The sequence below is a fragment of the Camelus dromedarius genome, chromosome 8 (assembly GCF_036321535.1).
Source record: "Camelus dromedarius isolate mCamDro1 chromosome 8, mCamDro1.pat, whole genome shotgun sequence".
Classification (NCBI taxonomy): domain Eukaryota; kingdom Metazoa; phylum Chordata; class Mammalia; order Artiodactyla; family Camelidae; genus Camelus; species Camelus dromedarius.
In genome coordinates this window covers 7,901,258-7,914,339 of record NC_087443.1, presented here as the reverse complement: position 1 = coordinate 7,914,339, position 13,082 = coordinate 7,901,258, and the positions used below count along the sequence as shown (strand labels likewise).

General features: G+C 41.9%; 1 protein-coding gene across 1 annotated transcript in view; it reads left to right on the top strand.

The window, feature by feature from the left end:
- The window catches only part of PCNX2 (pecanex 2), a 220,803-nt gene that overhangs the window by 70,977 nt on the left and 136,744 nt on the right, over nucleotides 1-13,082 (top strand). Inside the window, exons 13-15 of the mRNA XM_064488633.1 lie at nucleotides 1,402-1,573; nucleotides 6,139-6,249; nucleotides 7,560-7,651. Coding sequence (XP_064344703.1) covers nucleotides 1,402-1,573; nucleotides 6,139-6,249; nucleotides 7,560-7,651 — 375 coding nt within the window. The remainder of the gene's footprint in view (nucleotides 1-1,401; nucleotides 1,574-6,138; nucleotides 6,250-7,559; nucleotides 7,652-13,082) is intronic.

The window sequence follows — 13,082 nt, the reverse complement described above, 5'->3', positions numbered from 1 at the left end:
AATAAATAAGGCTTGACATGGCAGATCCAAGATGATATCTTAAATTTGCTCAAGACTTTCAATTCCTGGAAAAATATTTTAAACCTTTTAGTTAAAGAAAGAACCAGGGCAAGTAGCTATTTAATGATATTTCCTACATGGTATCAGTTTGAGGAAATGTCTGCTACGCTTGGGTATTTGTATACTAAATGGCTGTCTATACCAACTCACTTATTTTGCTATTCACTTGATAAGAAACGCATTAAGATTTCACTTCGGCTTTAGTTTCAGTTTTTGGTTTTTTTTTTTTTTTTTTTTAATGTGGAGAAAGTATTCCCTTACCCATTAATCTATGACCTAGTTGGATTCAAAAGGAAATTTCATGCGTGCAGATATTCCTTTAAGACCGAGTCTGGACTCAGGGCCAAACATAACCGGCCCCTATGGACAGCCTGTGTTTTCCTTCCTATTAAAAGCTGGCCTCAGAATAGGACTATTTCTATTATAGGAGCAGTGGCAATTTAAATTGCATTTCTAAATATAACGTGTTCAAGGCAGTGACTTTAAAAACTCACATCCAAAAACATATTCCTTGAATCTCTACTTCTTAGGCTCAAAGTGGTTCATGAATTGCAAAGACTGTTCTCTCCCTAATTCATTTTGGTTGTTTTTTTTTTTTAACCTTATGAACTGTGCATTGATTTGGGAGGTGTAAATTCTTCATTGGCTTTTGCCCTGGGAAGTTGATGTTATAGCTTTTCTTTAAATTTTTTATCCATTCCAGAAGAAGAATAAAAGATGTTTCTGCTCTCCTTATAACAATATTTTGAGGGCTAAGATGAAATCTGTTCAGTTTTTGGACCTCCTCAGAGGAAAGTATGTCTAAATAGCAGATTTTAAAAAATTGGATTATTCCACTGTGCTACACGAAGACATTTTGTGCAAACCTCTGCAGGTATAGCTTTGCACCTGTCTTGTCTTGCTTCTTAAGACATAAAGAAATTGAAGCCTACAACTTATAATTCTTTTTCTTGTTAATAATGGAGCTCAAGTTAGACCATGTAGAGCACATAGTAGTGTAAATTAGTTTTGCACTTGAACAGTACAAATGGAAGTTTCACTGTTGGGGGAGCATTGAATTAGATCTAGATTTTACCCAAGGATGGTAATTAAATTTTCAGGTAAATCTTGTGGAGTCTGAGGGGCATGGCATTCTTTTTTGATGTTCTCATTCTTATTTGACAGAACATGCATTAGGGTTTTTTTTTTTTCCCTTGGTGTTTTTTGTGTATGAATTATGGTAGAGGGGAGAATGTGTTATATGGTGTAAGTTGTATGATGTGGTGTAAATGATTGATGGTGAGGCTTTTGTCATTTCATCAAAATAAAAGGTACCATTCAGAACTTGTGTTTGTTTTCTAGGGACACAACCAAATCATAACGTATAGCAGACCAGTCTATTTTTGTATGCTGTGTGGCCTTATTTTGCTCCTTGATGCAGGGGCCAAAGCCAGGCACCCTCCCACTTATATTGTCTATGGCCTGAAGCTCTTCTCTCCAGAGATGCTCCGGTCAGCTAGGGACCTTTTAATAGGTGAGTGCATTTGGGGGTTGTGGGGGAAGGAGGGATCTATGTCTCCCCTTTACTACCTGAATCCTTCATTGGAGAAACTTCTTTACTTGATTATTAGGTAAAGAAATGTGCATTTTCCTCTTGGCTTGCATGCTTTCAAAGGGTTATCTGGGAACCGGAGCCCTAAAGCATCGGACAACAGAATTATTCTAAAGGATTTTGATATCCACGAGCAAGAAATTGCAGCACCATAGTATCCAGAGACTGGCTGCTGTGAGGCCTGGTGTGGGGTGTCAGTGGGGCTCCCCAGGGTGGGGGCCATCAGGGTGGCAGCCACCAGGGTGGCAGCCACGGCCCCATCCGCATGGCACAGATGCTCTGGTAACGCTTGACTAGACGTGGCTCTCAGTCCAGATGGAGTCCTGGAATGCTGGCCACCCAGCCTTCCACTGGTGCACTTGACTTGCCTTAAGGTCTGGGCAGTGTCTGACGTAAAATGCCCCCTTTGCACAAATGACCTTCATATTATCAGCGTTTGGAGCCCCGCTCTGGAGCCAGAGGGCTGGCTGTTTGAATTCCAGCTCTGCTTCTCTCCTAGTTGTGTGACCTTGAGCAAAATCCATCTGTAATACAAGGACAGGAATAGTACACACTTCAGAGGTTGTTGCAAGTGTTGGATAACTTAGTTATCTTTAAACATATAGAACAGTGCCTGGCATCAGGTATTAGCTATTAATACCTTTATTACGCAAAGAGCCTTCCCGTTACTGGCCTGCAGCTCTGAAGACTTGACTGCCAGTGCTTTGAGAATTCTTGTGATGACATCCAGAGGTCTACAGACCTGCTCGCTTGTGATTCTTTATGAGCACCTTGACCAGAGGAGTTGATAAAGGACAGCCACTAAAGACACCAATCCCCTGGATCTGTGCCTTGCCAGCTAGAAATTTTACTCAGGAGAAGACTGTCAAAGCCATGGGTCGTGTATCATCGTTCTCCGACCCCATGACAACTGCCTGAGTCTCGCCAGTGGGACTCGGGAGGACCCCCAGATGTGACGTGAAAATTGTAGGAGAGATTGCACCCTCTGACTCTCCTTCCCGGCTGCCATCTCCCATCCCTTTTGCTACTGTTTTGATATCAAACTATTCACTCCCCTTACACTCAACCCACCGCCCGAACCCACATTTGTCTGCATCCTCGATACAGTCATGAATATTATTATTATTCACATTTAACAGAAGAGATAGGCAAGTTACAATATTTCTATTTATAAATTGTGCTGAAAAGAAATGGAACTTTACCAGGAGTTTCCCCATGTATGGTAATTATTAGGGAAAATGAAGAGTAGAGAAGAAGTGAGAGAAAATTATAGGTCCTCTTGCAGGACATCAAGGAAAAAAAAAATCTTTGTGCACAGGGAAAATTGCCAGCAACCACAGGGACTTTCTTTCTTTCTTTCTTTCTTTTTTTTAAGCTGTTTACTTTTGGGGGAAAAAAATGGGTTGAAATCATTCCAGCAACTTCAAGTGTAAGTGTCCAGTCGTCCAGCAGCTTTGGGCTGCTTTTTTATTCACGTGAACTGCACCCAGAAGGATGTGATCTATGATCTCCCTCTTCCCTTAGTTTTAGCTGCACGGCTCTAACTGTAAAGACTAGAGACTCTCTCCTCTCCTACATCCTGGTGACAGCCTGGATCCTGGCACCCTCCCCCGCCGCACTGACGCTGTCCTTCTTCTGGGGTCTCACTCAGTTCCCAGTCTGCACACACGGCCGAGCATCTTCAGTTAGGACTTCCTGGTGTCTTGTACCGTTTTATTTTCTCCATGCCATCGATCATCCTGTTCCGATTCTTTCCTTTTTATTATTTTTGGTTTTCTTGCCTAATGTATTCCTTGTAAAGAATACTTTTTTACCCATGTTCTGCTGAACATTTCCAGTATCTGACCGCCATTATTAATATTATTTCTGACTCTGTAGTTTTCTCTGTAGTTCTTCATCCTCTGCATAGGTTTTGTCACACACAGCACTGAAGAAGGTGAGCTCATGGAACTACACGTTCCCTCTGCCCCTATCCTGGCTGTGAAGAATACAGCGTAGTACCATATCACCTCCATTTCTGGGTTTTGAGTCCCAAGGTTAAGAAAAGAGAAACTAATCTGTTTGCTTGAAATTATATGAATTCAAATCTTGATGCTCAAAACTATACGCCCTTCTAGTAAGTTTCTGTTTATTTTTAGTATCTCTTCTTTCATATCAAAATTTGAAAAGAGTTGTCTTACCCAGTTATGACTAGCAGATCCGCATTTGTGTCTTGTTGCCTTGCTATGGTTGAGAAAGGTATTACTCACAGATGCTCTAGGTTTTCACAACGTAGTTAAAATCCTGCCACAGAAACCCTTACAGCAAAATCACCGTGTGTGTCAAAATATGGCCCCAATCCCAAGCAAAGCCCCTTTTTTTCATAGCTATGTTCATAAGTTAAAAATGTTACTTTCACAAATTGTGGGAACAGTTTCTTGGTAGCACTGTGGTCAAGTCTGTCCCATATTGTTGCAGTGGGGTTAACCTACTATTAGCCAGAGAAGGGGACACACACATACTCTCATTCCTACAATTTCACTATGGAAAGTTTGCATTTCCGATTTGTCAGAAATAGTTGAAAACACGGTCCCCCATCCTCCCTACTCGTACGGTTCACTGCAGTTTTGTGTAGTGTCTGGTCATAGTTCCACGTTTAGGTGGATTGGATTTCAAATCAAATCTCCATTGTATTAAGGTTTCCCAGCATCCAACTTCATTGATATTCTACTCAATAAACTGAGATGGAAAGGAAGACAGATGTATGGTCGCACCCCTGATGGGAATCTCTGTGTTTCTATGAAACCCAACTTAAATAGAACTGGGAATGAGATGGTGATCAGGAAGTTGCTGGAAAATGCAGCTCTCCTACGTTTTGTTTCCCCGAACAAATGATCTCTGCGAAGCATTGAATTATGACACGTGGATGTTTCATCCAATTGCGTAATTATGGTTTGGGGAGTTGGTACCATCTTCCCCTCCTCAGGCAGGGCCACCTTCACCTCCCAGGTGACCTTCTCCACCTGCCAGTCAAGCCCTTCAGGGTCACACCATCATGGTTGTGGAGTTTCTTAGTTAATCACTGCTCTCCCTTGCTCCTCTGTGGGTCTGGAGTTCTGACTGAACTCAGAGTCTCCAGTGGGTGTTGAAAACGTAACAGACTTTTAGCAACTCAGGCGCTTAAGTGAGGAGCCTTGCAGGAGAGATCCTTCTACCTACTGTCCTTGGGTTTTGCGTGTTCCTGTAGTTTGCCTGGTCCTCTTCTTCCCACCTCATCTCCCCTAAATTCAAGTCTGTCCTTGCAAACTGAAATCTGGTCTACTTGTTACCAAGCATAAGTTCATGTGCCTGATGCACAGTGAGGCCAGACAAACTGAAACATCAGAGTCTGGAGCAGAGAAAGGTTTATTGCAGGGCCAAGCAAGGAGGAAGGGTGGCTCATGCTTGAAAAACCTAAACTCTGAGAGTTTTCAGGGAGAAGTTTCTTTTTTCCTTCCTGCTTATATTTATTTATTTATTTTGGATGTATATCATTTGTTTTTATAGTTATTTCTTAGAAATCACATTTCAAACATAACAAAATTATTGAAAATCATAATACAGCCCAATGTACCACATAGGTTTCAAAGGTTAGCGTTTTGCCATATATGTTTTAAATTTTTTTAAAACACCTTTATTGTGGTATAATTCCTGTACAGTAAACTACACATATTTCAGATGCACAATTTGATGAATTTTGATAGATGTGTACACCTATGAAACCACCACCACAATCAAGATAGCTAGCATTCCCATCACTCCCCAAGAGGTGCAAATTTGGAGCTTCAGGGAGAAGTTCTAATAGGCAAAATCTGGGGTGGGGGCTGCAGGGTGTGTGACTTCCTTCTGTTTGGTTGGTGGGGAAGTACCAGGGCGGTGTTCCAGGAATCTGTGGTCGGCCTGAAGTTACCATCCTCCTCCTGGGCGGGGCCTTAGTTCCTGCAGAAGAACTCAGAAATACTGTTAGATATATTCCTTGAGGAGGAATGAGGACCCTGCCCCAAGGATGCACTGTCATTTCTTGACTTTTCCTCCCCTGTCTCTGCCTCCCCTCCCTTCCCTGATTAGCAATTGTTTGAACCTGCCTTTGGGACTCAGGGAAGGTCAAGGAGGCTAAGCGAAGCCTACATCCTACTAACAAGAAATGGAGGACCCGGAAAGCCTTTGTACCAGGGAGGACCCCACAGGGTCCTGCTCTGTTTCATACTCTCCCCCCACCCTTCCCGGGTGTCTGCTCAGTCCTGGGTCTACCTGTATGATTCTTCCTCAGTAGCACCTCCTTGTAACTTCCACAGGCGTGTGCTTGGTTCAGCTGGACCTCTTCTGGTGGGTGGGTGAGAGGAGGCAGTATTGCCCCCTGGAGCTGGGCGGGGTGGCGTGGCTGAATGGGGAGGGAGGTGGGATTGCAGTGGGAACCTCGGCCAGCGTTCTCTGCATGCTTACCATCAATTTCATCTGTTCAATTTCAGTATTTTTATATTGCTTCCCTGCCATTTCCCTCCTCGGACTCTTCCCACAAATCAACACTTTCTGCATTTATCTTTTGGAGCAAATCGACATGTTGTTTTTTGGAGGTTCTGGTAAGTTGTTTGCATTCTCCTCTTCCTGTAAAAAAAAGTCTAAAATTCGGACAAGGGCTAAGTAGCCTCAGGCAGGGGATGAGAGCCTGGACAGTTAGCCTTTCTTTCTCCTGAGCACTTAAAGTACTTCTACTTGGGCCAGTCGGGTTAATGGTGGGCTTTTCTAGAGTCACTCAGCCGTATTGAAAGAGGTCCACCTCTCTTGGTAGAGTAAAGACTCAAGCAGGAAACAGGATGCGTTGGGTGCCCTGAGCTTTGGAACAGGTTTAGAGCTCTTCTTTGGAAAAGCCACAGGTGTGGGTGTGTGTGACTGTGTGGGTGGATGTAAGCGTGTGTTTGAACACGCACACGTATGAGTTAGTGTGGGAGTGTGTGGTGTGACATTGTGAGTGTGTGTTGGGTGTGGGCCTGTGCAGTCAGGTGACCTGTGTCCTTTCATTCCATGTACACCTTAGACTCCGACCAAGGTGGGTACCCTTTCATCTGATGCTTGCTTGGAAACATTACCTAGAGTGCTTCACTTTAAAGCATCTAGAAGTGGAAACTAACACGCTGATATAGGGTTGATGATGTAAGGATTCCAGGAAACCATGTACATAAAGGACTAGAGGGTGGCGGGTGATCAGTTACTGCTGCCACCTCCTGTACACACACACACACACACACACACACACACACACACACACACACGCCTGCTTGCCTTACTTGTCTTTCAATCTACCTGTAGTCCATCTGTCTCTGTCCCTGTCTGTTTCTCTGTCTCTATCTCTTCCCTTTCCTGTGTTGAAATCACTCTCCACGGTCTTTCCTGGGCCAGCAACTTCCAACTCTAAGCAACAAGGACTCCCTCCCTCCCCACTGGCAGGTTCACACAGTCTTTTAAGAATGTCACCAAGAGTTCTTTCTAACTGTGTTCCCTCTGAGTTTTTAGTTAAAGATCAGTGTCTTTCTTGTACTAGTGGTCACCCAGCACTTTTTGACTACCCCAGAGATTCATTTTTGGCCCCTTCTTCTGAAATACCACTCCAAAGACAGCAGAGGGGTGCGACTGCAGAAGGCAATGTGGACCAAAAACAGGAGAGGGTATGACAGCAACAGAAGTTTAGACCCTAGAAGACAGATGGAGCATGGACTGAGCCAGACGGAGAAAGTCGAAACCTAGGCTGGCAGAAAGGGAGGCCTAAGATGATGAAAAAACAAGATAAGCATTTTGTATTTGAAAGCTACAAACTTCTCTTCATCTTCTTACAATGTTTATTGACCGTGAGACTTGCCGGTGTAGAAGGGAACTCTTGGCGTTTGTGTTCCAGCCGTCTCGGGGATGCTGTCGGCTGTGTACAGCGTGGCCCGGAGCGTCTTCGCTGCGGTGGTGCTGCATGTGCTCTGCTTCAGCGCCGTCAAGGTAGGTGGGCGCGCCTTTGCCGTTCTTCTCACATCCATTAAGTCAGCTGTATATTTATTTAACGGGTGTCTTCTCCAGTTAGAAGAGAAACAGGGTCTGAGCACATCACGGGTAACAGAGCCTGGCTGGTGAGACGTCAGTGGTTTAGAGGAAGCATTGAGATACCTGATTTGCCACGGAGCACAAAGCCCCCTTAGCCTGCTCCCTCTGCAGGTGTCCGCCTGACAGGGTCCGTTCAGACGCCGAAAGGGGCTTCTGCTTAATGGGGTGGTCGACAGGCCCCCACGTGCTCACTTTTGCTTCCTTCTGAAATACCGCTCCAAAGACAGCAGAGGGATGTGATTGCATAAAGCAGTGTGGACTGAAAACAGGAGAGGGTATGACAGCAACAGAAGTTTAGACCCTAGAAAACAGATGGAGTATGGACTGAGCCAGATGGTGAAAGCTGAAACCTAGGCTGGCAGAAAGGGAGGCCTAAGACGATGAAAAACCAAGACAAGCATTAACTTCAGGCAAAGAAAAAGTCATATCAGAAAAGAGCTGTAACTATGGTACCTGCATGGCTCAGCTGTGGATAATAGTTTGTATTTATGATGACCTGAATAATATAACTATTAACAGCAGAATGAAGGAGGTGAAGTGTGTGTGTATGTGCGTGCGTGCACATGTGTGCCCACTGGGGAGGCCTTAATCCTGTATTCCGCATTAGAAAGTCAGCAGGTAGCGGGGGAGGGTACAGCTCAGTGGTAGAGCATGTACTTAGCATGCACAAGGTCCTGGGTTCAATCCCCAGTCCCTCCATTACAAAAGAAATAATAATAAATAAATAAACCAAGTTACCTCCCCCCACCAAAAAATAAAATTAAAATATTCTAAAAATTATTTTAAAAAAGAAAGTTAGCAAATGATATCTGAAGTTTAAAAAAAATCAAGAAATGACAAAACAAGCATGTTATCTGGAAATACGGAGGTAAACAGGTGAAGAAGAAACAGTGGGAAGTCACTGCCTTCGGGCAGCAGGGATTGAATCAAGAAGGTGGGCAGGGGACCACTGCTGTGCATTCGCAGCATCCATGCGGTCTGAAAACAAAACACGAGTCACGGGTTCAGGCGTATCTTCAATCAGGACAAAAAGTAATTAACTGAAATGCCTCTTGACTGTATGGACGCCCTGCATTCACTATATTAAGCCACAAATACAAATACCTCTTCGATAAAATAAAAATTAAATGTAAAAGAGGAAATAAAAGTAATATATGTTTCAAAGGGTCTTATATATGGTATGACATCTATTAACTTTTTTAAAGGATTGACTTAAAATCTTATTAAACATATCCACGTCAGTGGCGGAAAGATAACTTTACTCCTGTTCACGGAAGAGAAGGGATGCAATATTATTACTTTCCAGAGTGTCCCAGCTGAATTTCTCTGTGGTCATCGACGGCATAATCGTCTCCTTCACTCTTTCCTTCCCTTTCATGTAGGTATTTTCTTTCACACAGAGGGGGCGGGGGAAGAATTCTCCTGTCTCTAACTCACAAGGGTGATTTATGAGCCATGGCGGCTCTGTTTGTTACCACATTTATACTGTCACATAGAACAACAGTTATGTCATTAACCACTGTTTCTGGGCTCTTTTTTTTCTTTTTTTTTGAAATGCATTCTTCTCTTGTGTCACAGGACTTCAGGTATTTCATTCAGGAAGACTACTTAAGTATTTTCTGAGTCCTTGAATTGCTGAAAGCCTTTTTCTGCTGCTGCCTATAAAAGCTTTTACCTGCAGGCCCCTTTATATTTTTCTCTGTTGTGTTCCAGGGTTCGTTTGCTTGTATATTTTTCATTCATTTGTTTTTGAAAGTCTGGTTTACTGAGATGCACTTTGTATGCTGCAAAATTCACCTTTTAAATATATACCATTTGGTAAGCTTTGGTGAGTGTATAGAGTCATGAAACCAACACCACAATCAAGTTATAAAACGTTTCCACCAGCTCAGAGTTTCTCTTGTATCCCTTAGTTGGCTGCCTCTTCTCCTCATCACGACCTTTGGCCAACACCGATCTGATTTCTATCCTTATAACTTTGTAAAACCATCTTTCTACAATAAAATTCACTGGTTTTGAATGTACAGTTAGAAGAGTTTTGATGAATGTATGTAGTCAAATCATCACCATCATAGTCACAATGTAGAATGATTCCACCTGCCCCAAGTTCTTCTCCGTGCCTCTTTTTTTTTAAATATATGTATCTTTTTCATATTCTTTTTCATTATAGGTTATTACAAGATATGTAACATAGTTCCCTGTGCTATATAGTGAGACCTTGTTGTTTATTTATTTTATATATAGTAGTGTGTATCTTTTAATCCCAAACTCTTAATTTGTCCCACCCCACTCTTTTCCCTTTGGTAACCATAAGTTTGTTTTCTATGCCTCTGAATCTGTTTCTGTTTTGTAAATAAGCTCATTTGTGTCTTTCTTTTTTTTCAGATTCCACATATAAGTGATATCATATGATATTTGTCCTTCTCTGTTTGATTTACTTCACTTAGTATGATAAAGTCTAGGTCCATTTATGTTGCTGCAGATGGCATGCTTTCATTCTTTTTTATGACTGAGTAGTATTCCAGTGTGTGTGTGTGTGTGTGTGTGTGTACACACACACACATATCACATCTTGATCCAGTCATCTGTCAATGGACATTTAGGTTGCTTCCGTGTCTTGGCTACTATAAATAATGCTGCTATGAACATTGGAATACATGTCTCTTTTTAAATTAGAGTTTTCTCTGGATATATGCCTGGGAGTGGGATTGCTAAATCATATGGTAAGTCTATTTCTAGTTTTTTAAGGAATCTCCATACTGTTTTCCATAATGGTTGCACCAAAGTACATTCCCACCAGCAATGTAGGAGGGTTCCCTTTTCTCCACACATTCTCCAGCATATATCATTTGTAGGCTTTTAAATAATGATCTTTTTGACCCATGTGAGGTGATACCTCGTTGTGGTTTTGATTTGCATTTCTCTGATAATTAGCAATATTGAGCATCTTTCCATGTGCCTGTTGGCTGTCTATATGTCTTCTTTGGAGAAATGTCTGTTTAGGTCTTCTGCCCATTTTTGGATTGGATTGTTTGTTTTTGATATTAAGCTGTATAAGTTATTTGTATATTTTGGAAATTAATCCTTTGCAAGTAGCATCATTTGCAAATATTTTCTCCCATTCTGTAGGGTGTCTTTTCATTTTGTTTGTGATTTCCTTTGCTGTGCAAAAGCTTTTAAGTTTAATTAGGTCCCATTTGTTTATTTTTGCTTTTATTTCCATTACTCTAGGAGATGGATCCAAAAAAATATTGCTGCAATTTATGTCAAAGAGTGATCTGGAGATGTGGCTTTTTGAATACTTTCAGTTAGTGTAATGCCTTTGAGATCCAACTATGTGTCGGTAGTCTGTTTGGGGCTTTTTTTTAACTGCTAAGTAGTATTTCTGTGGTTATTTCCAATTTTTGAAAATTATGAACAAAACTTCTATAAAGTTTTTACAGGTATTAGTGTGGATATATGTTTTTATTTATCTTAAGTGAATACAAAGGAGTGGCATTGCGGGATCAAATGTTAAGTCTGTATTTAACTTCATAATAAGCTGCCAGACTGTTGTCCAAAGTGTTTGTATCAGTTTCCATCCCCCTCACCATTATCTTTGAGATTTCCAAGTGTTCCAAATTCTTTCTAGCACTTAATGTCGTCAGTTTTCAAAAGCAGTCGCCATTCTAAGACGTGCTAGTATCTGATTGTGATTTTAATTTGTGTTTCTCTATTACCAGTTGTTGTTGAGTATGTTTTTAGGGCTTGCTTGCCATTTGTATACCTTCATTGATGAAAAATCTGTTTAAATCTTTTGCCCAATTTAAAACTGCATTGTATGTTCTTCTTATTAAGATATGAATTTTTTACATATTCTGGACTCGGGTCCTTGACTGACTATGTATTGCCTATTTATTTTTGCCAGTTGGTGGCTTATTTTTTTCATTTCATTAACCATATTTTTCAAAGAAGTTTTAAATTATAATGAAGTTTATAATAATTTATCAATTATTTATTTTACAGTTTGTACTCTCCATGTTCAAAAATCTTTATGTAATGCAAGGCCACAAATACTGTTTCCCTAGAAGTTTTAGCTCTTACATTTATATCTATGAACCATTTTGAGCTGATTTTTGCATGTGAGATGAGGCAACGATTGAGATTCACTAGCACAGTTGTTGAAAAGACTAACTTTTCCCCAGTCAAATTACTTGGGAAACTTTGTAAAGGGTCAGTTACTGACTTCTGGTGTCTGGTCCAGGATGTAAGGAATTTGGGAGTTTATTACTGCATCCTGACAGTTATGTGAAAAGCTGAACAAACTGATACATTGACAGTTCTTCTTAGATCCATCAGAGAAGGGAGGCAGCAAGGCAAATTCCTGCCTCCCAAATTGGAGAGACAGACAGATACTTACAGAGAATCACCACTTACCGGAGCAGGAACCCAGGAGCAGAAACCTATGGGGAACCAGTTCCAGGGGGAGGACAACCTGAACTGTGCTTGACAAGTTACTGGAGGCTCAGTGTGGGTAAGTCCAAGCGTTAATAAAACTCCAGGTGAGCCCAGTCATCCGAGAGGCCCCATATTTTTGTGAGTGTCCCCCTCAGTGGCTTGGGGACTTTAGAGAAGAATCCTGTCATGTTTTCAGCATGTGGAGAAGAAGAGTAACCATTCTGAAATATACCAGAGCATCTTGTTCTTCTTAGCAAAGCCTGCCATCAAGATTTTATCAGAGCCTAAACTGTTCGGAGTTTTTCAGAGCCTAACTGCCCTGGAGGAAGGGAAATGCCAAACTCCAGCCCAGTCCATTCTAGCCATTCTAGTCCCACCCAAGTGGGGACAGGACTCAGAAGCACTTGTGAAGTTCACAGTCCAGAGACACAGGAGCACCAGAAGTCAGAGAACTAATCCGGGGAGTATAGGTACCTCTCCCATCACATCTTAACACCACATTATTAAAGGCCTTCTTACCACAGTTCCTTTTACCTGACACATCATGTCTGGCTATCAAGAAAAAATGACAAAGCATACTAAAAGGCAAAGTCACAGTTTGAGGGGACGGAAGAATCACAAGAACCAGACCTAGATGTGCAGGGATGTTGGAATTATCAGACTGGGAATTTAAAACAACTATGATTAGCACACTGAAGGCTCTAATGGGCAGAGTGGACAGCTCACAAGAACAGATGGGCAGTGTTAGCAGAGAGGTGGAAGTTCTAAGAAAGAGCCAAGAACTGCTGGAGATCAAAAACACTGTGACAGAAATGGAGAATGCCCTGGAAGGGCTTGTTAGTAGACTGGACACTGCTGAGGAAGGAATCTCTGAGCTTAAAGATATGTCAGT